General features: G+C 46.5%; 1 protein-coding gene across 5 annotated transcripts in view; it reads left to right on the forward strand.

Annotated features, from left to right (window-relative positions):
• The window catches only part of ZBTB49 (zinc finger and BTB domain containing 49), a 50225-nt gene extending 35787 nt beyond the window's left edge, over positions 1-14438 (forward strand). For all 5 annotated transcript variants that reach the window (XM_063923235.1, XM_063923218.1, XM_063923225.1 and 2 more), the window contains 3 exons: positions 13071-13153; positions 13252-13413; positions 13750-14438. In XM_063923235.1, coding sequence (XP_063779305.1) covers positions 13071-13153; positions 13252-13413; positions 13750-14378 — 874 coding nt within the window. In that variant the 3' untranslated portion in view covers positions 14379-14438. The remainder of the gene's footprint in view (positions 1-13070; positions 13154-13251; positions 13414-13749) is intronic.
• The last annotated feature ends 7592 nt before the right edge of the window (positions 14439-22030 follow it).

A 22030-nucleotide genomic window follows, 5' to 3' on the forward strand; every position in this document is an offset into this window, starting at 1 on the left:
GCAATTGATGTTGGCACTGTTGCTTCTAAAGCTTCAGCCCTGGCAGTAGTCGCTCGCAGAGCAGTTTGGCTACGGACCTGGAAGGCAGATGCGGAATCCAAGAAGGAATTGGAAGCATTGCCTTTTGTGGGTAATATATTATTTGGAAAACCTTTATCGGATATCCTAGAATCAGAGGCTGAGTCGAAAAAGGTCAGATTTCCGGCTGCTTATAACCCTAAGTCCAAGGGTTTAAAATTTTGCTCTTTTCGTTGGCAAAGTAAAGCGAAAGCTAAAGAGGAGCCTAAGCAACCCCAGTTTAAATCCAGGGGTAGGAAGCAGTGGGCTAGCAAGAAGCCAGCTTCCAAACCTGAACAGAAACCCTCAGCCTGAAGAGACGGGCCTCCGCCTGGAGGATTCCAGGGTTGGGGGCCGACTCCTGCAATTTGCACACATATGGCAACAGTCAACAACAGATGCCTGGGTGCAGAAGGTAGTATCTCAGGGGTATGGGTTCCCATTCAGGAGGCAGCCTCCTCAAAGATTTTTTTTGCACCAGCCCGTCTCGTATAGAGTCGAAGGCCAATGCCCTGCAAGAAGCAGTCCAACAATTACTGTAGTCAGGTGTGATTGTCCCAGTACCTCCATCACAAAAGGGACAGGGGTATTACTCCAATCTGTTTCTAATCCAGAAACCAAATGGGTCATATCGACCAATTCTAAATCTAAAAATGTTGAACAACTACATATGGATCCCGAAGTTCCACATGGAGACGTTACGCTCCATAATGTTGGCTATGGAACCGGGAGACTACATGGTATCTCTGGATGTACGGGATGCTTACCTACATGTGCCTATAGCACTGTCACATCAGTGCTACCTCAGGTTTGCCATCCTCCAGGAACATTTCCAGTTCCAAGCTCTGCCTTTCGGGCTAGCTACAGCACCCAGGGTGTTTACCAAGATCATGGTGGTTATGGCAGCTTGTCTGCGCAAAAAAGGGATAAGAATATTCCCATACCTAGACGACCTGTTAATCTTAGCACAGTCGCAACATTTACTGTTGAGCCATCTCCAACAGACGATAGTTTGTTTACAGAGACACGGGTGGCTCATAAATTGGGAGAAGTCGTCCCTGAATCCGTCACAGCGGATTGTTCATTTTGGAGCCATATTGGATTCAGACCTACAGAGAGTTCTCTTACCAGAGAAAAAAATAGTCAAGGTGCAGGTCATGGCTCAGGAAGCGTTGCAAGCCCAGACAATGTCAGTCCATGCAGCAATGCGACTGTTGGGTCTGATGGTATCAACGTTCGACATGGTGGAATATGCGCAATTCCACTCCAGACCGTTGCAGCATCTCATGTTGACCAAATGGAACGGAAATCGTCAAACAATAAAGAAACAGATGATAAAGATTCCAGTAAATGTAAAAAGGTCTCTAGCGTGGTGGCTACAGACAGACCATTTAAACAAGGGGAGACCCTTTTGGATAAAAGAGTGGCAAGTCCTGACGACAGATGCCTGCCTGCAAGGCTGGGGGGCAGTACTCGGAAGCCTATGGTTCCAGGGAAAATGGACCGCAAGGGAAAGTCGCCTGCCGATGAATCTGTTAGAAATAAGAGCCATTTACTTGGCCCTAGTTCAGGCAAAGGACAATCTACAAGGAAGACCAGTCCAGATCCGCTCAGACAATGCGACGGCAGTAGCATACCTCAATCATCAAGGAGGAACTCACAGCAAGAGTCTGATGGAGGAAGTAACTCCCATTCTAAAATGGGCAGAACTCCATCTCCCGGCATTGTCAGCAGTATTTGTCCCGGGTGTACTAAATTGGGAAGCGGATTTTCTCAGTCGTCACACCATTCAGGAAACCGAATGGGCACTACACCCAGAAGTGTTTCAGACACTGGTGAACAGATGGGGTCTACCGGAGATAGACCTTATGGCGTCTCGTCTAAACAACAAAGTTCCGAGGTACGGATCAAGAACAAGGGACCCAGGAGCGGTTCTGGTAGACGCACTGTCAGTAGAATGGAGGTTTCAGCTGGCATATCTGTTCCCTCTAATATCTCTGTTACCCAGAGTAGTGAGAAAGATAAAACAGGCAAAAGGAGCAATCATTCTAATAGCTCCAGCTTGGCCAAGAAGGCATTGGTACACAGATCTGTTGAGAATGTCCGTGGAAGCACCGATACTGCTCCCTCAACGTCCAGATCTGTTAATGCAAGGTCCTTGTTGTCACAGTCATCTGGACCATCTATCTTTGACGGCGTGGCTGCTGAAACCTCTATCTTAGAGGCTAAAGGATTTTCTAAACAAGTAATCCAAACAGTGCTTAGAGCAAGAAAGCCTTCTTCGGCTCGTGTGTATCATAGAATATGGCAAGCATATATTCATTGGTGTACTGGAAAAAATTACAATCCGAGATCTTTTAAAGTAGCTAGGATTTGGGATTTCCTGCAGGCAGGATTGGATAAAGGGTTGAAAGTTGCTTCCTTGAGGGTGCAAGTCTCAGCGTTGACTGTATGGTTCCAGCAGAAGATTGCTGACCTACAGGATGTACGTACGTTTTTCCAAGGAGTAGTACATATTCAACCTCCATTTGTTCCTCCTGCTGCTCCCTGGGATTTGAATTTTGTTCTTAAATTTCTCCAGGGTCCTCTGTTTGAACCACTTGAGAGAACAGATCTTAAGTGGTTAACGGTTAAAGTTCTTTTCTCTGACGTCCTAGTGGATGCTGGGTACTCCGTAAGGACCATGGGGAATAGACGGGCTCCGCAGGAGACTGGGCACTCCAAAAGAAAGATTAGGTACTATATCTGGTGTGCACTGGCTCCTCCCTCTATGCCCCTCCTCCAGACCTCAGTTAGAATCTGTGCCCGGCCAGAGCTGGATGCACTCTAGGGGCTCTCCTGAGCTTCCTAGAAAGAAAGTATTTTTTAGGTTTTTTATTTTCAGTGAGATCTGCTGGCAACAGACTCACTGCTACGTGGGACTGAGGGGAGAGAAGCGAACCTACCTGCTTGCAGCTAGCTTGGGCTTCTTAGGCTACTGGACACCATTTGCTCCAGAGGGATCGAACACAGGCCCAGTCCTCGGTCGTCCGGAGCCGCGCCGCCGTCCCTCACTCACTTTAGTGTAAATCCCTGGTTATATAGTGCTGTGGTGTGTGCTGGCATACTCTCTCATTCCCTGTGTTGTGTGTGTGTGTGTGTGTGTGTGTGGTGTGTCTGTACGGCTGTGTCGACATGTTTGATGAGGACGCTTACGTGGAGGCGGAGCAGGAGCCGATAAGTGTGATGTCGCCCCCTGCGGGGCCGACACCAGAGTGGATGGATATGTGGAAGGTATTAACCGACAGTGTCAACTCCTTGCATAAAAGGTTTGATGACGTAACAGCTTTGGGACAGCCGGCATCTCAGCCCGCGCCTGCCCAAGCGTCTCAGAGGCCATCAGGGGCTCAAAAACGCCCGCTACCTCAGATGGCAGACACAGATGTCGACACGGAGTCTGACTCCAGTGTCGACGAGGATGAGACAAATGTACAATCCACAAGGGCCATCCGATGCATGATTACGGCAATGAAAAATGTGTTGCACATTTCTGACATTAACCCGGTTACCACAAAAAAGGGTATTATGTTTGGGGAGAAAAAGCAGCCAGTGACTTTTCCCCCATCTGATGAGTTAAATGAATTGTGTGAAGAAGCGTGGGGTTCCCCAGATAAGAAACTAGTAATTTCTAAGCGGTTACTAATGGCGTACCCTTTCCCGCCAACGGATAGGTTACGCTGGGAGACATCCCCTAAGGTGGACAAGGCGCTCACACGCTTATCAAAAAAGGTGGCACTGCCTTCTCAGGATACGGCCGCCTTAAAGGAGCCTGCAGATAGAAAGCAGGAGGCTATCCTGAAGTCTGTGTATACACACTCAGGTACTATACTGAGACCTGCTATTGCTTCAGCATGGATGTGTAGTGCTGCAGCAGCGTGGTCTGATTCCCTGTCTGATAACATTGATTCCCTGGACAGGGACACTATATTGCTAACCATAGAGCATATTAAAGACGTAGTCTTATATATGAGAGATGCACAGAGGGACATTTGCCGGCTGGCATCTAGAATTAATGCGATGTCCATTTCTGCCCGGATAGTATTATGGACTCGGCAGTGGACAGGTGATGCGGACTCTAAAAGGCACATGGAAATTTTGCCTCATAAGGGTGAGGAATTGTTTGGGGACGGTCTTTCGGACCTCGTATCCACAGCAACAGCTGGGAAGTCGACTTTTTTACCTCCGGTTTCCTCACAGCCTAAGAAAGCACCGTATTATCAAGTACAGTCCTTTCGGCCTCAGAAAGGCAAGCGGGTTAGAGGCGCGTCCTTTCTGCCCAGAGGCAGGGGTAAAGGGAAAAAGCTGCACCATACAGCCAGTTCCCAAGAACAAAAATCCTCCCCTGCTTCCACTAAGTCCACCGCATGACGCTGGGGCTCCACATGTGGAGCCAGGTGCGGTGGGGGCCCGTCTCCAGAACTTCAGCGACCAGTGGGTTCGCTCACAGGTGGATCTCTGGGTTCTACAAGTGGTATCTCAGGGATACAAGCTGGAGTTCGAGACGTCTCCCCCTCGCCGTTAACTCAAATCAGCCTTGCCAGCTACTCCCCAGGACAGGGAGGTAGTACTGGCGGCAATTCACAAGCTGTACCTCCAGCAGGTGATAATCAAAGTTCCCCTTCTTCTACAGGGACGGGGTTACTATTCCACAATGTTTGTGGTACCGTAACCAGACGGTTCGGTGAGACCCATTCTAAATTTGAAATCCTTGAACACTTATATAATATATAATATATAAGGAAGTTCAAGTTCAAAATGGAATCGCTCAGGGCGGTTATTGCAAGCCTGGAAGAGGGGGATTACATGGTATCACTGGACATCAAGGATGCTTACCTACATGTCCCCATTTACCCACCTCACCAGGTGTACCTCCGTTTTGTGGTACAGGACTGCCATTACCAATTCCAGACGTTGCCGTTTGGTCTGTCCACGGCACCGAGGGTATTTACCAAAGTAATGGCCGAAATGATGATACTCCTTCGAAAGAAGGGAGTTATAATTATCCCGTACTTGGACGATCTCCTTATAAAGGCGAGGTCCAGGGAGCAGTTGTTGGTCGGAGTAGCACTATCTCAGGAAGTGCTACAACAGCACGGCTGGATTCTGAATATCCCAAAGTCGCAGCTGGTTCCTACGACGCGTCTGCTGTTCCTGGGTATGATTCTGGACACAGAACAGAAGAAGGTTTTTCTACCGGAGGAGAAGGCCAAGGAGTTGTCATCTCTGGTCAGAGACCTCCTGAAACCAAAACAGGTGTCGGTGCATCACTGCACGCGAGTCCTGGGAAAGATGGTAGCTTCTTACGAGGCAATTCCATTCGGCAGGTTCCATGCAAGGATCTTTCAGTGGGATCTGTTAGACAAGTGGTCCGGATCGCATCTTCAGATGCATCGGCTGATCACCCTGTCCCCGAGGGCCAGGGTGTCTCTGCTGTGGTGGCTGCAGAGTGCTCATCTTCTCGAGGGCCGCAGATTCGGCATACAGGACTGGGTCCTGGTGACCACGGATGCAAGCCTCCGAGGTTGGGGGGCAGTCACTCAGGGAAGAAACTTCCAAGGACAGTGGTCGAGTCAGGAGACTTCCCTACACATAAATATTCTGGAACTAAGGGCCATTTACAATGCCCTAAGTCAGGCAAAACCCCTGCTTCAAAACCAGCAGGTGCTGATTCAGTCAGACAACATCACGGCGGTCGCCCATGTAAACCGACAGGGCGGCACAAGAAGCAGGATGGCGATGGCAGAAGCCACAAGGATTCTCCGATGGGCGGAAAATCACGTGATAGCACTGTCAGCAGTGTTCATTCCGGGAGTGGACAACTGGGAAGCAGACTTCCTCAGCAGGCACGACCTCCACCCGGGAGAGTGGGGACTTCATCCAGAAGTCTTCCAGCTGATTGTAAACCGTTGGGAAAGGCCACAGGTGGACATGATGGCGTCCCTCCTCAACAAAAAGCTAAAAAGATATTGCGCCAGGTCAAGGGACCCTCAGGCGATAGCTGTGGACGCTCTAGTGACACCGTGGGTGTACCAGTCGGTTTATGTGTTCCCTCCTCTTCCTCTCATACCAAAGGTACTGAGGATAATAAGAAAAAGAGGAGTAAGAACCATACTCATCGTTCCGGATTGGCCAAGAAGGACTTGGTACCCGGAACTACAAGAAATGATCTCAGAGGACCCTTGGCCTCTGCCTCTCAGACAGGACCTGCTACAGCAGGGGCCCTGTCTGTTCCAAGACTTACCGCGGCTGCGTTTGACGGCATGGCGGTTGAACGCCGGATCCTGATGGAAAAGGGCATTCCGGTTGAAGTCATTCCTACGCTGATAAAAGCTAGGAAGGATGTGACAGCAAAACATTATCACCGCATATGGCGAAAATATGTTGCTTGGTGTGAGGCTATGAAGGCCCCAACAGAAGAATTTCAGCTGGGTCGATTTCTGCACTTCCTACAGTCAGGAGTGACTATGGGCCTAAAATTGGGATCCATTAAAGTTCAGATTTCGGCCCTGTCTATTTTCTTTCAAAAAGAACTGGCTTCACTGCCTGAAGTTCAGACGTTTGTTAAGGGAGTGCTGCATATTCAGCCCCCTTTTGTGCCTCCAGTGGCACCTTGGGATCTCAACGTTGTGTTGGATTTCCTAAAATCACATTGGTTTGAGCCACTTCAGACCGTGGAGTTGAAATATCTCACGTGGAAAGTGGTCATGCTTTTGGCCTTGGCTTCGGCTAGGCGTGTGTCAGAATTGGCGGCTTTGTCCTGTAAAAGCCCCTGTCTGATCTTCCATATGGACAGGGCAGAATTGAGGACTCGTCCCCAATTTCTCCCTAAGGTGGTATCAGCGTTTCATTTGAACCAACCTATTGTGGTGCCTGCGGCTACTCGGGACTTGGAGGCTTCCAAGTTGCTGGATGTAGTCCGGGCCCTGAAAATCTATGTTTCCAGGACGGCTAGAGTCAGAAAAACTGACTCGCTGTTTATCCTGCATGCACCCAACAAGCTGGGTGCTCCTGCGTCTAAGCAGACTATTGCTCGCTGGATCTGTAGCACGATTCAACTTGCACATTCTGCGGCTGGACTGCCGCATCCTAAATCAGTAAAAGCCCATTCCACGAGGAAGGTGGGCTCTTCTTGGGCGGCTGCCCGAGGGGTCTCGGCTTTACAACTTTGCCGAGCTGCTACCTGGTCGGGATCAAACACGTTTGCAAAATTCTACAAGTTTGATACCCTGGCTGAGGATGACCTTGAGTTTGCTCATTCGGTGCTTTAGAGTCATCCGCACTCTCCCGCCCGCTTGGGAGCTTTGGTATAATCCCCATGGTCCTTACGGAGTACCCAGCATCCACTAGGACGTCAGAGAAAATAAGATTTTACTCACCGGTAAATCTATTTCTCGTAGTCCGTAGTGGATGCTTGGAGCCCGTCCCAAGTGCGGACTTCTGCAATACTTGTATATAGTTATTGCTTAACTATAGGGTTATTGTTCTGAGCCATCTGTTTAATGAGGCTCAGCTGTTGTTCATACTGTTAACTGGGTATAATTAGCACAAGTTGTACGGTGTGATTGGTGTGGCTGGTATGAGTCTTACCCTGGATTCCAAATCTTTTCCTAGTAATGTCAGCTCTTCCGGGCATAGTTTCCCTAACTGAGGTCTGGAGGAGGGGCATAGAGGGAGGAGCCAGTGCACACCAGATATAGTACCTAATCTTTCTTTAAAGAGTGCCCAGTCTCCTGCGGAGCCCGTCTATTCCCCATGGTCCTTACGGAGTACCCAGCATCCACTACGGACTACAAGAAATAGATTTACCGGTGAGTAAAATCTTATTTTTTTACTGGCAATGGCGTCAGCCAGAAGAGTGTCAGATTTAGGAGCATTATCTTGTAAGTCTCCTTTCCTAAGTTTTTTTCCCAGACAGAGCAGTTCTCAGAACGAGATCTAGTTATCTTCAAAAGGTGGTATCAAAGTTTCACCTGAATGAAGAGATTGTAGTCCCAGCCTTTCAGGTATCGGGACTATCTGCGGAGAAGCGTCGCTGGACGTGGTCCGGGCTTTAAAAATCTACATAGATCGTACTAGTGCCATCAGGAAAACAGATTCCCTCTTCATCCTCTACGGATTCCATAGAAGAGGATGGCCTGCTAGTAAACAGACGCTGGCGAGATGGCTCCGAATGGTAATATCTGAAGCTTATTCTCATGCAGATCTCCCTATTCCGGCTAATGTCTCTGCTCACTCTACACGTAAGGTAGGTCCTTCTTGGGCAGCACAACAGGGTGCTTCAGCAGAACAGATATGTAGGGCAGCCACATGGTCTTCCATAAACACATTCATCAGACATTATGCCTTGGATACTTTTGCCTCTCATGACGCAGACTTCGGGCGAAAGGTCCTCCTGTGCAATCAGGAGCGTCCCCACCACTAAAATGGCTTTGGGAATCCCAATGTTATCCTGTGGATAATACTGTGGACCCAGCCAGAGAAATTAACGTTATGGTAAGAACTTACCGTTGATAACGTGATTTCTCTTATGTCCACAGGTATCCACAGGGATCCCACCCTGACGCATCTGATTTGAGGATCTAGACAATCACTAAAACCTCTTCCTTCTTGTATGGAAGGGTGTGCATGTGTGTTCTTATCGCCTGTACAGGTCTCTACCTAATGTTCCTGCCTAAAATCGCTGTGGAAAGAACTGATCTGACTGAGTCAGTGGGTGGGACTATATAGTGGAGGCCCCAATGCATCCTGGGAGGCCAGAAAGCTCGTGACTGTGTTGGTGCCATTTTCGTTGTCGCTCGACAATATCCCAATGTTATCCTGTGGATACCTGTGGACATAAGAGAAATTATGTTATCAACGGTAAGTTCTTACCATAACGTTCATTTTACACACACACACACACACACACATATATTTTCATTCATTTATACTGTATATAATATAAAATATTTATTCCGTTTATTTTTGAATCTTTCATCAGGGATAATATAATCTAAATCATGCTTAACTTAAATAACCTACCAAGAGTGGTCGCCGCATCCGCCCAACATCCTGAGTTGCCGTGCACCCGCGTCATCACGGAGTCGCCGGTTTCAGCGTCATAGGGCAATATTCAATTAGCTGCCTTGAATTACCGCAGCTAATGGATTCCCCCAGGGCTATCCATTTAGCCCCATAAGCCGGCACTTACGGGGGCTTTTGCTTCACGAGACTTATCCACGATTAGGTTTTACGCCTCCCATGCCAGTTATGTCTATTTTAATGGTGTCCGGACCATCGGTCGACCACTAATGGTTGACATGCATTAGGTCGATATGTAAAAGTCGACAGTGCTTATGTTCATCAGGTTCAACTGGTTACATGACTTTTTAAGGTTTTTTTGTTTTGTTTTTTGTTTTGTTTTTTTTTTGCATTTTTCCCACGTTTTTCATACTTTACCATACATTTGGACTACAATTGAGAGTAGTAACCAGCACTGAGCGGCAGCGGAGGAAGGCACCTTGCCTGCAGCTTGGCGAGCGAATCAAGCCATGCAAGGGGACACGGGTACACTAATTATGGTTCCCTGTGCTCTGACAGCAAATAAGACACCCCTCAAAAAAAATTCCATGTTGACCTTTTTATGTCGACCATATGGGGGCGACCTAATGATCCACCCCTGTTTCAACAACAGTATATCTTATATTGGGTCCTTCTCTATATCTCGGTTTACTATTATGAAATGGTTTTGAATCTGGATGGTTAGTAACAATTGTCCATAAAGATTTTGCTTGCTTATTAATAAATTGATTCACTAAATTAAAGGTGAATCAAGTTATTGGGGGATATTCAATTGTTTAAATAGTCAGCTGGGTGTCCATTTTTTCCTATCTAATAGACAGGAAAAAACAGACACCCAACTGACTTTTCAAACATTTGAATTCCCCCCAATATGTGTTGGTTTCTGATTTCTTTGAATCTTTAACCACTTAACTGACGATTTTTTCCCCTCAAAACCATTCATAGCATTGTTTTAAAAAAAAATGTTATGTAATATAGTTTTAAAGTATTTTTTATATATTATATTATTCACATCTGCAGAACGGATCTCCTCGTCAAAAACTTGGGGTCACAATGGGGCAGCGCGGTTGCATGTGATCTGACCATGTCGATTAAGAGTGTTACAGTGAGGTATTTTAAGAACACGAGCCTTCATTTTCATCAGTTCTGTTCTGTCATAGCCTCTGTCAGTGAATTTGTCAATCATGACATCAAGTTGTTTGACAGTTTCGATAGGATCATTCATAATCCTGCGTACCCGCAGGAACTGTGAAAAGGGAGCCCTGCCTTAAGTGTCTTTGGATAAAAACTTGATTTTAACAATAATGTATTTCTGTCTGTTTCAGTAGAATAGAGCACAGTAGATAGTCTTTCCGCTTTCTTACAGAAAGTCACATACAGAATGTTGATCCATAGTGAAAGTCAATTTCACTGAGATTTTTCTCTTTTCCACATAATTCGCAAATCATCTATATCTATCAAAAAGAATAGGGTGTTGTTAGAAATTTCTGGGTTCGAGAAAAATATTTCCTCCTCAACTGCAAATATAAATAAGCTAGGGAAAGCTGGGACTACGCTAGAACCCATTGCACAGCTGGCAATCTGCAAGCAATAGAATAATAATCATTGGGAAGTTCTGGTGTCTTTTAAAAACTCCAGAAGTCGGGCGGAGGCGGCGTCTGCGCTTGGTGGGGTATGTAAAGTGAGCATGATTTCTGTTATATTATCCCTGATGAAAGATGCAAAAATAAACGGATCTGAAACGTTGGAATACATTTTCCTGATAGTACATGCCTTATTGATATGGGTGCCGCCGACATTTGGAATTTAGATATGCTGTCGGCATCCTGACCGGCAGGATTTATATTTTTTTCGTTTTTCAAGTTGATGTTTTGAAAGGCGGAAAAATGGGTAAAACGTAAGGATCTGGATGACTTTGACAAGGGACAAATTGTGATGGCTAGAAGACTGGGTCAGAGCATCTCCAAAACGTCACAGGTCTTGTGGGGTTTACCCAGAATGCAGTTGTTAGTACCTACCAGAAGTGGTCCACGGAAGGACACCTGGTGAAACGGCAACAGGTTCATGGTTGCCGACAGCTCTTTGGTGAATGTGGGGAGCGTAGACCAGCCTGTCTGGTCCGATCCCACAGAAGATCTACTGTAGCACAAATTGCGGAAAAGTTAATGCTGGCTATGACAGGAAGGTGTCAGAACACACATTGGGCAGTATCCTATTACCCGCAGTACATTACCGCGGGTAACGATATCGCCCAGGGCTATCCTGTTAGCCCCAATAGGCCGTCACGAGCTGTGGCTTATCAAGGCATTTGTGTACTGCTCAGGAGCCGGCTCCTGACAGCTCCCAGTGCATTGCTCCACCTCCGGCACCCCTGGTCACATGACCGCTCCCCCGTTATGTGACCACTGCCGGGGGTGGATGCAGGTCACGGCACTGCCCCGGCTTCTCCGCATGGGGGTCACACCACAGAGTGCTGGCTACTGGACAGCGTGGCCCTGCCTGCAGTCCCAGCCTGAAGCTGCTGCAGCGGGCATTGGACAGTGCAGGTCACCGGAGTTATCAGGGATTTTGTTTCGCGTAGCAGGCAAAACCAAATCCACGGAAACAGCCCCATTTTCAAACAAAAACAGAGCTGTTTCACTGGACCTGTGTGTTTTCTGGAGAAAAGGGGCTTTTTTTTTTACAGGCAATCTACAGTAATAGGAAAAATTTAAGTTTTTCGCTCCATATGTTTTACCATAGGTAATAGGATATCGCCCATTGTGTCGCAGCTTACTGCGTATGGGGCTGCAGAGCACCCATGGTGTACTCTGTCAACTGGCGAAAGCGCCTACAGTGGGCACGTGAGCATTGCAACTGAACCATGGAGCAATGGTAGAAGGTGGCCTAGTCTGATGAATTAAAAAAAAATTAACATCATGTTAACGGCCAGGTGCGTTTGTATTGTTTACCTGGGGAAGAGATGGCACCAGGATGCTCTATGAGAAGAGGCAAGCCGGCAGAGGCAGTGTTATGTGATGCTCTGGGCAATATTCTGCTGGGAAACCTTGGGTCCTGGCATTCATGTGGATGTTACTTTGACATGTACCTCCTACCTAAACATTGTCGCAGGCCAAGTATACCCTGTCATGGCAGTGGTATTCCGTGATAGCAGATGCCTCTTTCAGCAGGATAATTCACCCTGCCATACTGTGCACATTGCTCAGGAATGGTTTGAGGAGCATGACAAAGGGTTCAAGGTGTTGACTTGGCCTCCTAATTCCCCAGATCTCAGTCTGATCGAGCATCTGTGGGATGTGCTGGAAAAATAAGTCCAGCCATAGAGGCCCCACCTCACAACTTACAGGACTTAAAGGATCTGCTGATCTTGGTGCCAGATACCACAGGACACCTTCACAGGTCTTTTGGAGCCCATGCCTGATGGGACAGAGCTGCTTTGGGAGAAAAGGGGGACCTACACAAGAGTAGGCAGCTGGTTTTAATGTTCTGACTTATCGGTATATATACAGATTAATAATTCCATAGTACTGCATATTGATGTATCTGCCATTCTCCCTATGGATAACATCAGTGTGCATACCTCCCAACATTTTTATATGACAGCTCCTTGTCCCCATTCAGCCTACTTTTGGGGTCCCGTGAGTGGGGACTGTACTGCCATGAGTGCATAGCCCACTTGGTGAGAGAGATGACACCTTGTGTAAAGGATGGACAGGGTCTGTCGGAGATTAGACCCTATGGGAATATCATTCATTCCAATACAGGGTTGATTTATTGTCATTCAGGCTGTTCTCTCCCAATGCTGGACACATATGCAGTGGAACTGCAGGTTATGACAATATATAAGAAAGATGAAATTAGTACATACCAAGCGGAATGACATTCTAGGTCCAAATCATTCTCTGTTGTTCCAGGTTTGCTGTCTCGGGTGATGTCCAGCGTCACATTGTCATTCACACAGGAGAGAAGCCCCACCTGTGTGATGTCTGCGGCCGAGGTAACGTGACTGAAGATTTATACATTTTTTTATTTTCTGTAAATTCTGTCACAAGTGAATTACAAGTGTGCCAAGTATTGTGTTCATTACTGTGCCAGGTTTTAGTAATGTCAGCAACTTGAAGGAACATGAAAAGACTCACGCAGCGGACAAACTGTTCACCTGCCACGACTGCGGCAAATCATTCAACATGCCCCGGAAATTAATAAAACACCGAATCCGCCACACTGGGGAGAGACCGTACAGCTGCCTGACGTGTGGTAAGGAAAGCTTTCCTTTCTATTATTTGTTATTTCTTTTTATCCAGCAAGGCCCCTTAAACGTGATGCAGGGGGCAATTAAAACAGACCTCCATAAAAGAGCTGCTTGGTTACAGGATAACCTCATTTAGTGGAGAGAGATAAAGTACCAACCAATCAGCTCATAACTGTCATTTTTCAAAAACTACCTGTAACGTGGAAGTTAGGAGCTGATTTGGCGACAGATCCACTTCTTTACAATGACGTTCTTGCTGAACACATTTTCCTCAGTCCCTACATGAATTGGTAACATAGTAGTATGTCTGTGTGTTAATACAACTGCTATTGTTTTCCCAGGAAAAAAGTTTGCCGGCTCAGGAGACCTGCGCAGACACGTGAGATCGCACACAGGGGAGAAGCCGTACACTTGTGACGTGTGTAATAAAAGTTTCTCCCGCTCAGCCGTCCTTAGGCGTCATAAAGATATGCACTGCAAGCCTGGGGAAGACCGGGAAATCACTGCGGAAGAATTGGCGAACGCTGTGGACTCCTCCGACCTGGAGAAATCTCAAAATTCAGATTCGTTAGCTCAGAACATTTCCGTTGCTTTCATACAAGAACCTGGAGCTTCAGTGGAAAACGCAGCTAATTCCTATTGTAAATTACAAACTGTGAGTCAGCAGGAGGAACTTACCGCACAGGGCAAGAGAAGCACACAGCGTTCAAAGGCCTCAAAGCCCCACTTAGCAGACACTGCCCAAACCTATGCATTTACGGAGGTAGAGGTTGCAGTCACAGAAGAAAGTTTGCACTCTGACATCTCCATGATACGCTCCTCCTTAGTAACTTTGGAGAGTAACTGCAATGAGCCGATGAGTAACCGAGCATCTGGATGCAGAGGTTCCGATGGCCCTTTCTTCACTAGTATGACACTCTGGGGGCTCGCGATGAAGACTCTGCAAAATGAAACCGACCTGGACCAGTGATTTTTACTATATTAACAGATAAATTCATGTGTAAATAAAGAGTTTAGCTAATTTTAATAAGTTAGTCTAAGTCAGTGAGTTAACCTCAAAATGAAATTGTGTTTCCCATGGATGCACCGTTACTCTTATGGTAGCCACAATCAGCGACAGTCCCATAGTACCTCCTACTCTTGTCTTAGTGTCCTGCCTGTCTGATAAAAGACCGAGCCGGTGGAGATTCTCCTCCCTTTGAGCTTACTATGGGTACTAATGGAAATTTCAAGAGAGAGGGGCTTTAACACCTGCCTGGCATATTTGAAACCTGCCGAGTGGTAAGATTGGCAGTGAAAGGACTGCTGTGTTACCCTGCTGGTTGATCAAACCGTGCAATCACAGTAAATTCAATTTCATTTCCAAATTAACTCCTTTACCTCCACTCGCTGTCCAGTTCTGAGTACATATAATTTTTCTGCTTTGGTCTTTTTTTTTTCTTTTTTTTTTTTTATTATAAAAAAAAAATGTAGGAAATGTTTAAATTCTTTATTTTTTTAAATCGATTAATATAAAATCTGTATTTTTATATTCTTTAATTAATTAGGCTGTAGAATGTAAAAGCCTGGAAACCTTTCCCATGAAACGCGCAAGTGACAAAATAGCAGGTTCTGCAGCGGCAGAGCATATTCCTGTAGTGCCTCTGTCAGGTTAATGCACAAGTGAAAAGCTTTCAGCTGTACTTTTACTGAAGTGTTCTGCCAATCTCTTGCTGTTCTTCTTGTGCTTGGTATAGAAGCTGATAGGATGGGCACAGTGGGATTTATGCAGAGTTGGGAGCAAAAAAAACCACATAGGAGCAATTTGCACCTTGGTAAAACCATGCTGCACTGCAGGTGGGGTAGATTTACAGTGTAGCTTAATTCTAAATTTCAGTGTAAAAATAAAGTTGTCCAGCATTTGTGGGCTACATGCAAAAGCAGCCAGTATTTACCCTGCATGCAAAACAAAAATGCATTGGCACCCCTTGCATGGCAGTATGGTTTGTCCATGTACAAATCGCTCCTTTTCCTTAAATCAAAGTAAAAAAGACTAGTATGAAAAGCGCCGAGATATGGTAATTTTTACTGTCTTTTTTTTTTTTTTTTTTTTTTTTTTTTGTGGGGCTGAGTATACCCCTTTGAAGAGCAGCAGGTATACTGGTAACTAATAGGCACCTGGACATCTATTTGTCTTTGGTCTTCCTTAAATCAGGTTAGTTTCACTGTTTTACGGGTTCGGTATAGAATGTCAGCAGCGAGTGTAGATGCTGTGCTTCTGACATGGATAAAATGCTACTTACTTTTTCTCATACGTCCTAGAGGATGCTAGGGACACCAAAAGAACCATGGGGGGGTATAGACGGGATCCACAGGAGACATGGGCACTTTAAGACTTGAAAAGGGGTGTGCACTGGCTCCTCCCTCTATGCCCCTCCTCCAGACTCCAGTTTTAGAATTGTGCCCAGTGAGACTGGACACACTACAGGGGAGCTCTACTGAGTTTCTCTGAAATACTTTTGTGTTAGGTTTTTTATGTTCAGGGAGGCTGCTGGCAACAACCTCCCTGCTTCGTGGGACTGAGGGGAGAGAAGTATGACCCACTTCTAGTGAGTTTAAGGGCTCTGCTTCTGGCTACAGGACACCATTAGCTCCTGAGGGTTTGATCACTGGGTACGCTCAGATGCTCGCTCCCGCAGCCGGCCGTCACCCCCCTTACAGAGCCAGAAGTCAGAAGACAGGTGAGTAGAAGAAGAAAGAAGACTTCAGTGACTGCATTCTCCTGAGGTACCGCACAGCGGACGGACGCTGCGCGCCAAGCTCCCGCTCACAACACACAGCACTTCTGGGTGCAGGGCACGGGGGGCGCCCTGGGCAGCTTAAAATACCTCAGTGACAGTCTCGCAAGAGTGGATATTAGTGTGCAACACTGTCCTAATCCCCGCCAGTATAATCCATGTATAAATGAGCGGGACGGAAGCGGGGGCGGAGCTTCGTCCTCACAGCTCACTCAGCGCCATTTCCTCTCCGCTGGCTGCAGAGACGCTGGTCCTTCCTCACACTGCTGACCAAGTATCAGGGTGCAAAACGGGGGGGAGGGGAGGGGGGCCATGGTGATTTGGTGCAATGATATATAATGTAAAAAGAGCTACAGGTCTGGGGCATTTTAGTTGACGCTTCTGACCCATTGATTTGGCGCCGGGGTGTAAGCTGGCAAATTCCTCTGTGTCTCTCTGGCAGGCTTCTCTGTGGTTCTGTTCCCTATAAGCCCAGTGTGTCTGTGGGTGTGTATTACACGTGTGTCGGCATGTCTGAGGCTGAGTGCTCTTCACAGGAGGAGACTGTATTAGAGACGCAAAAGGCGGTGGGGGATGACCATGTCGGCACCGCCGACTCCTGATTGGGTAAATGTATTGAATACTTTGAATGCTAATGTAGCTCGTATTAGTAAAAGATTGGACAAGTCTGAGTCTCAGACCCAAGCATGGAAGAAATCTGTGGAAGATATGTTATTGCAAGCTCAGGTCCCCTCGGGGTCACAGAAACATACGTTTACCCAGTTGGCGGACACAGATACCGACACGGACACTGATTACAGTGTCGACTATAGTGATTCCAGATTAGATCCTAAATTGGCGAAGAGCATTCAGTACATGATTGTGGCTGTTAAAGAGGTATTGCATATCACTGAGGACCCTGCTGTTCCGGATAAAAGGATCTGTATGTATAAGGAAAAGAAACCTGAAATAACATTTCTTCCCTCTCATGAACTGAATACTTTATTTGATAAAGTCTGGGAAAGTCCTGACAGAAAATTTCAGATTCCCAAAAGGATACCGGTGGTTTATCCGTTTCCCACTGGGGATAATGAAAAGTGGGAGTCACCCCCCATTGTGGACAAGGCCCTATCGCGGTTGTCTAAAAAGGTGGCTCTTCCGTCACCTGGGACGGCAGCCCTTTAAAGACCCTGCAGATCGTAGGCAGGAAGTTACATTAAAATCCATTTATACGACCACAGGGACACTACTCAGACCGGTCATTGCCTCGGCGTGGGTGAGTAGTGCTATTGAAAAGTGGGCAGATAACTTGTCATCTGACATAGATACCCTAGATAGGGATAACATGCTCTTGACGCTGAGTTATATCAAGGACTCGGCAGTTTACCTAAAGGAAGCTGCGAGGGATATTGGCCTTTTGGGATCAAAGGCCAATGCCATGGCTGTCTCAGCTAGACGAGCGTTGTGGATTCACCAATGGAATGCTGATGCTGATTCCAAGAAAAGTATGGAGTCTCTACCATATAAAGGTAAGGCCTTATTTGGGGACGGCCTTGATGATTTGGTATCTACAGCTACCGCGGGTAAGTCATCCTTTTTGCCTTATGTTCCTCCACAACAAAAGAAAACGCACCACCATCAGATGCAGTCCTTTCGGCCCAATAAATACAGAAAGGGCCGAGGTTCTTCCTTCCTTGCTACTAGAGGAAGGGGAAGAGGTAAGCGGTCACCAGCCTTGTCAGGCTCCCAGGAGCAGAAGTCCTCCCAGGTTTTCTGCCAATTCCACAGCATGACGTTGGGGCTATGCGGGAGTCCGCACCGGTGGGGGTGCGTCTCAAACTCTTCAGTCAGTTCTGGGTTCGTTCGGACCTGGACCCATGGGTTTTACAAATAATATCCCAAGGGTACAAACTGGAGTTTCAAGACATCCACCCCTCACCGATTTTTCAAATCGGCCGTGCCAGTTTTTCTTCCAGACAGAGAGGTAATTTGCAACAGCCATACAAAAGTTGTGTCAAAATCAGGTTGTCTTCAGGGTTCAAGTCTTTTTGTGGTTCCGAAGCCGGATGGCTCGGTCAGGCCAATCCTGAACCTGAAATCCCTAAATGTCTACCTAAAAAAAATTCAAATTCAAAATGGAGTCTCTCCAAGCCGTGATCTCCGTGATTTTATGGTGTCGGTGGACATGAAAGATGCCTACTTACATATTCCCATTTATCCTCCGCATCAGGCTTACCTGAGGTTTGCAATTCAGGATTGTCATTACCAATTTCAAACGTTGCCGTTTGGTCTGTCCACGGCTCCGAGGATTTTCACCAAAGTAATGGCGGAAATGATGGTTCTCCTTCGCAAGCAAGCAAGGAGTCACAATTATCCCGTACTTGGACGATCTCCTGATAAAGGCGAGATCCAGGGACCAGTTGGAAAACGTGGCCCTTTCTCTGACAGTTCTTCAACAACACGGTTGGCTCCTGAACTTGCCAAAATCACAGTTGATTCCGACAACGAGGTTGTCATTTTTAGGGATGATACTGGACACAGAACTACAGAGAATTTTTCTTCCGGTGGAAAAGGCTCAGGAACTTCAGAGCCTGGTCAAACAAATTCTGAAACCACCAAGAGTGTCAATCCATCAGTGCACTCGGTTGCTGGGGAAGATAGTGGCGACCTACGAGGCCATTCAGTTTGGCAGATTCCATGTCAGAGTATTTCAGTGGGACCTGTTGGACAAGTGGTCCGGATCCCACCTGCACATGCATCGGAAGATAGTCCTATCTTTAAAGACCAGAATATTGCTCCTGTGGTGGCTGCACAGCTCTCACCTCCTGGAGGGACGCAGGTTCGGAATCCAGGACTGGATCCTAATGACCACGGATGCAAGTCTCCGAGGATTGGGTGCAGTCACGCAAGGGGTAAACTTTCAAGGAAGATGGTCAAGCCAGGAAACTTGTCTCCACATAAACGTTCTAAAGTTAAGGGCCATTTACAACGGCCTTCTGCAGGCGGAACATCTTCTTCGCAATCTGCCCGTGCTGATCCAATCGGACAATGTGACAGCAGTGGCGTACATAAACCGCCAAGGCGGGACAAAAAGAGCGGCAATGGCAGAAGTCACAAAGGTTCTCCGCTGGGCAGAGAAACATACAAGAGCGCTGTCAGCGATCTTCATTCCAGGAGTGGACAACTGGGAAGCAGACTTCCTCAGCTGACATGATCTCCATCCAGGAGAATGGAGCCTCCATCAAGAGGTCTTCACAGAAGTCACAAGTCGTTGGGGAAGTCCTCACATAGACATGATGGCGTCGCGCCTCAACAAAAAGCTTCAGAGATATTGTTCCAGGTCCAGGGACCCCCAAGCAATAGCAGTGGATGCACTGGGGACACCATGGGTGTTTCCGTCCGTGTATGTGTTCCCTCCACTTCCTCTCATTCCAAAAGTTCTAAAGATCATAAGAAGAACAAAGGTTCAAGCTATCCTCATTGTGCCAGACTGGCCATGGAGGACTTGGTATCCAGATCTTCAGGAATTACTCATAGGAGATCCCTGGCCTCTTCCTCTGTGCGAGGACCTGTTACAGCAGGGGCCGTGCGTATACCAAGACTTACCGCGGCTACGTTTGACGGCATGGCGGTTGAACGCCAGATCTTAGCACGGAAGGGTATTCCCAGTGAAGTCATTCCCACACTTCTTCAGGCCAGAAAGGTAGTAACGTCTAAACATTACCACCACATTTGGAGAAAGTATGTATCTTGGTGTGAATCCAAGAAGGCTCCTGCGGAGGAGTTTCAGCTAAGACGTTTCTACAAGCAGGTGTGGAGGAGGGCCTAAAGTTAGGCTCAATTAAGGTTCAAATTTCAGCCTTATCGGTTTTCTTTCAAAGGAAATTGGCCTCCCTTCCAGAAGTTCAAACTTTCGTGAAGGGTGTGTTGCACATCCAACCTCCATTTGTGCCCCCTGTGGCACCATGGGATCTTAACGTGGTGTTGCAGTCCCATCAATCACATTGTTTTGAGCCTTTACAGACGGTGGAGTTGAAGTTTCTCACTTGGAAAGTGGTCATCATGTTGGCTTTGGCGTCCGCAAGGCGCGTGTCTGAGTTAGCGGCCTTGTCTCACAAGAGCCCTTATTTAATTTTTCATGAAGATAGAGCAGAGTTGAGGACTTGGCAACAGTTTCTTCCGAATGTGGTTTCATCTTTCCACATGAACCAACCTATTGTGGTGCCAAAGAAGAAAAACACAGAATTGGGCGCTAATGTTTAAATCGAATGTTAGCCGCACGTTCCTGGGGCTTGGTTCCTCTGCCACCACTTAGATACAACGAGAAAAGACAAAAAACTGGAACTGCGCTTAGCATTCAATTAAAGATTTTATTAATTCCCACAATAAAAAGATATATATATAAAATGTATATAATTATACAATTACCGGCCGGATTTCATATATTGCACAAATCAAAAAAATATAGCATTTAGTGCCTCTATAGCACATAACTATTCTACACAGAGAAATTTTCTCCTAAAAACATACATTAAAACATTAGTGCACATAAGGGAACTCCACTAATTAAAATAACTGCCTTTAGGTGACTCCTATAACATTGCAGGCGTCCCTGCAATGTGAGGTAATTCGTATACTGTCCGTTTGTTTCTATGACAGAAAGGAATTTGTAAATTATTGCTTCAGTCACTTATTCCGAACTGTCCCAAAGATCATAGGTTAGCAAAGCAGTATTGTTAGAGCAATTTTGACAAGCTTATAATATGTCCTTCCTTTTGGCACTAGAAACTGAGGGTCTACAATTTTTGAAAGATACCTTTATGAGAGTCATCCTTCTTCGGGCAGTGTGAGTTCGGGTACGCAGTACGCGACACCCTAAAGAAACCTAGATGTGTGTGCAATTTGCACTTTTTATGTGAGTCTGAGGGTACGCTCCCAGTCAGACTGCTCTTCACTATAGCACTTCACAGTATTTTCACATTGTAAGGTGAATTGAACACTGGATGATTGAAAGAGATAAAAGATACCTTTATGAGCACATACTACTCTGATTCTGTGTGAGTCTTGGTACGCTGGAGTTAAGACTACAATATAAAGACAATTAACATAGAACTTGATATAAATTAGAGAATACTACACATTGGTGTCTGTTATTTTTTATTTTCCATTTCACATTTTTGGAGTCCACGAAACAGAGATCAAGTCTTCAGAAGATCTTTAAGAAGAATTCATCAGCATCTAAGAATAAGAATAAGAAAAAGAACAAAGGGACGTGTGTATATATTCATATATTGTTATTGCGCTGAGTGTGCAGTAGAGGCCTACCATTCTTGTATTGTCTTCTTGGGCGGCTGCCCGAGGGGTCTCTGCGTTGCAACTTTGCCGAGCTGCTACTTTGTCGGGTTCGTACACTTTAGCGAAGTTTTACAAGTTTGATACCCTGGCCGATGACGACCTAAAGTTTGGTCGGTCGGTGCTGCAGAGTGAACCGCACTCTCCCGCCCATTCTAGAGCTTATAACCCCATGGTTCTTTTGGTGTCCCCAGCATCCTCTAGGACGTATGAGAAAATAGGATTTTAATACCTACCGGTAAATCCTTTTCTCTTAGTCCGTAGAGGATGCTGGGTGCCCGTCCCAGTGCGTACTGTATCTGCAGCGATTAATTCTGGTTACACGCATGTTGTGTTATGTTTATAAGTCAGCCTGTTGCTGACGTTGGTTCATGCCGTTGGCTTGGGTTCTGTTGAATGCCACGTTGTGCGGCGTGTTTGCGGTGGGTGCTGGTGTGAATATCACCTTAGTTTAACAATAAATCCTTTCCTCAAAATATGTCCGTCTCCCTGGGCACAGTTCCTATAACTGGAG

Source organism: Pseudophryne corroboree, chromosome 1, assembly GCF_028390025.1.
Source record: "Pseudophryne corroboree isolate aPseCor3 chromosome 1, aPseCor3.hap2, whole genome shotgun sequence".
NCBI classification, from domain to species: Eukaryota; Metazoa; Chordata; class Amphibia; order Anura; family Myobatrachidae; genus Pseudophryne; species Pseudophryne corroboree.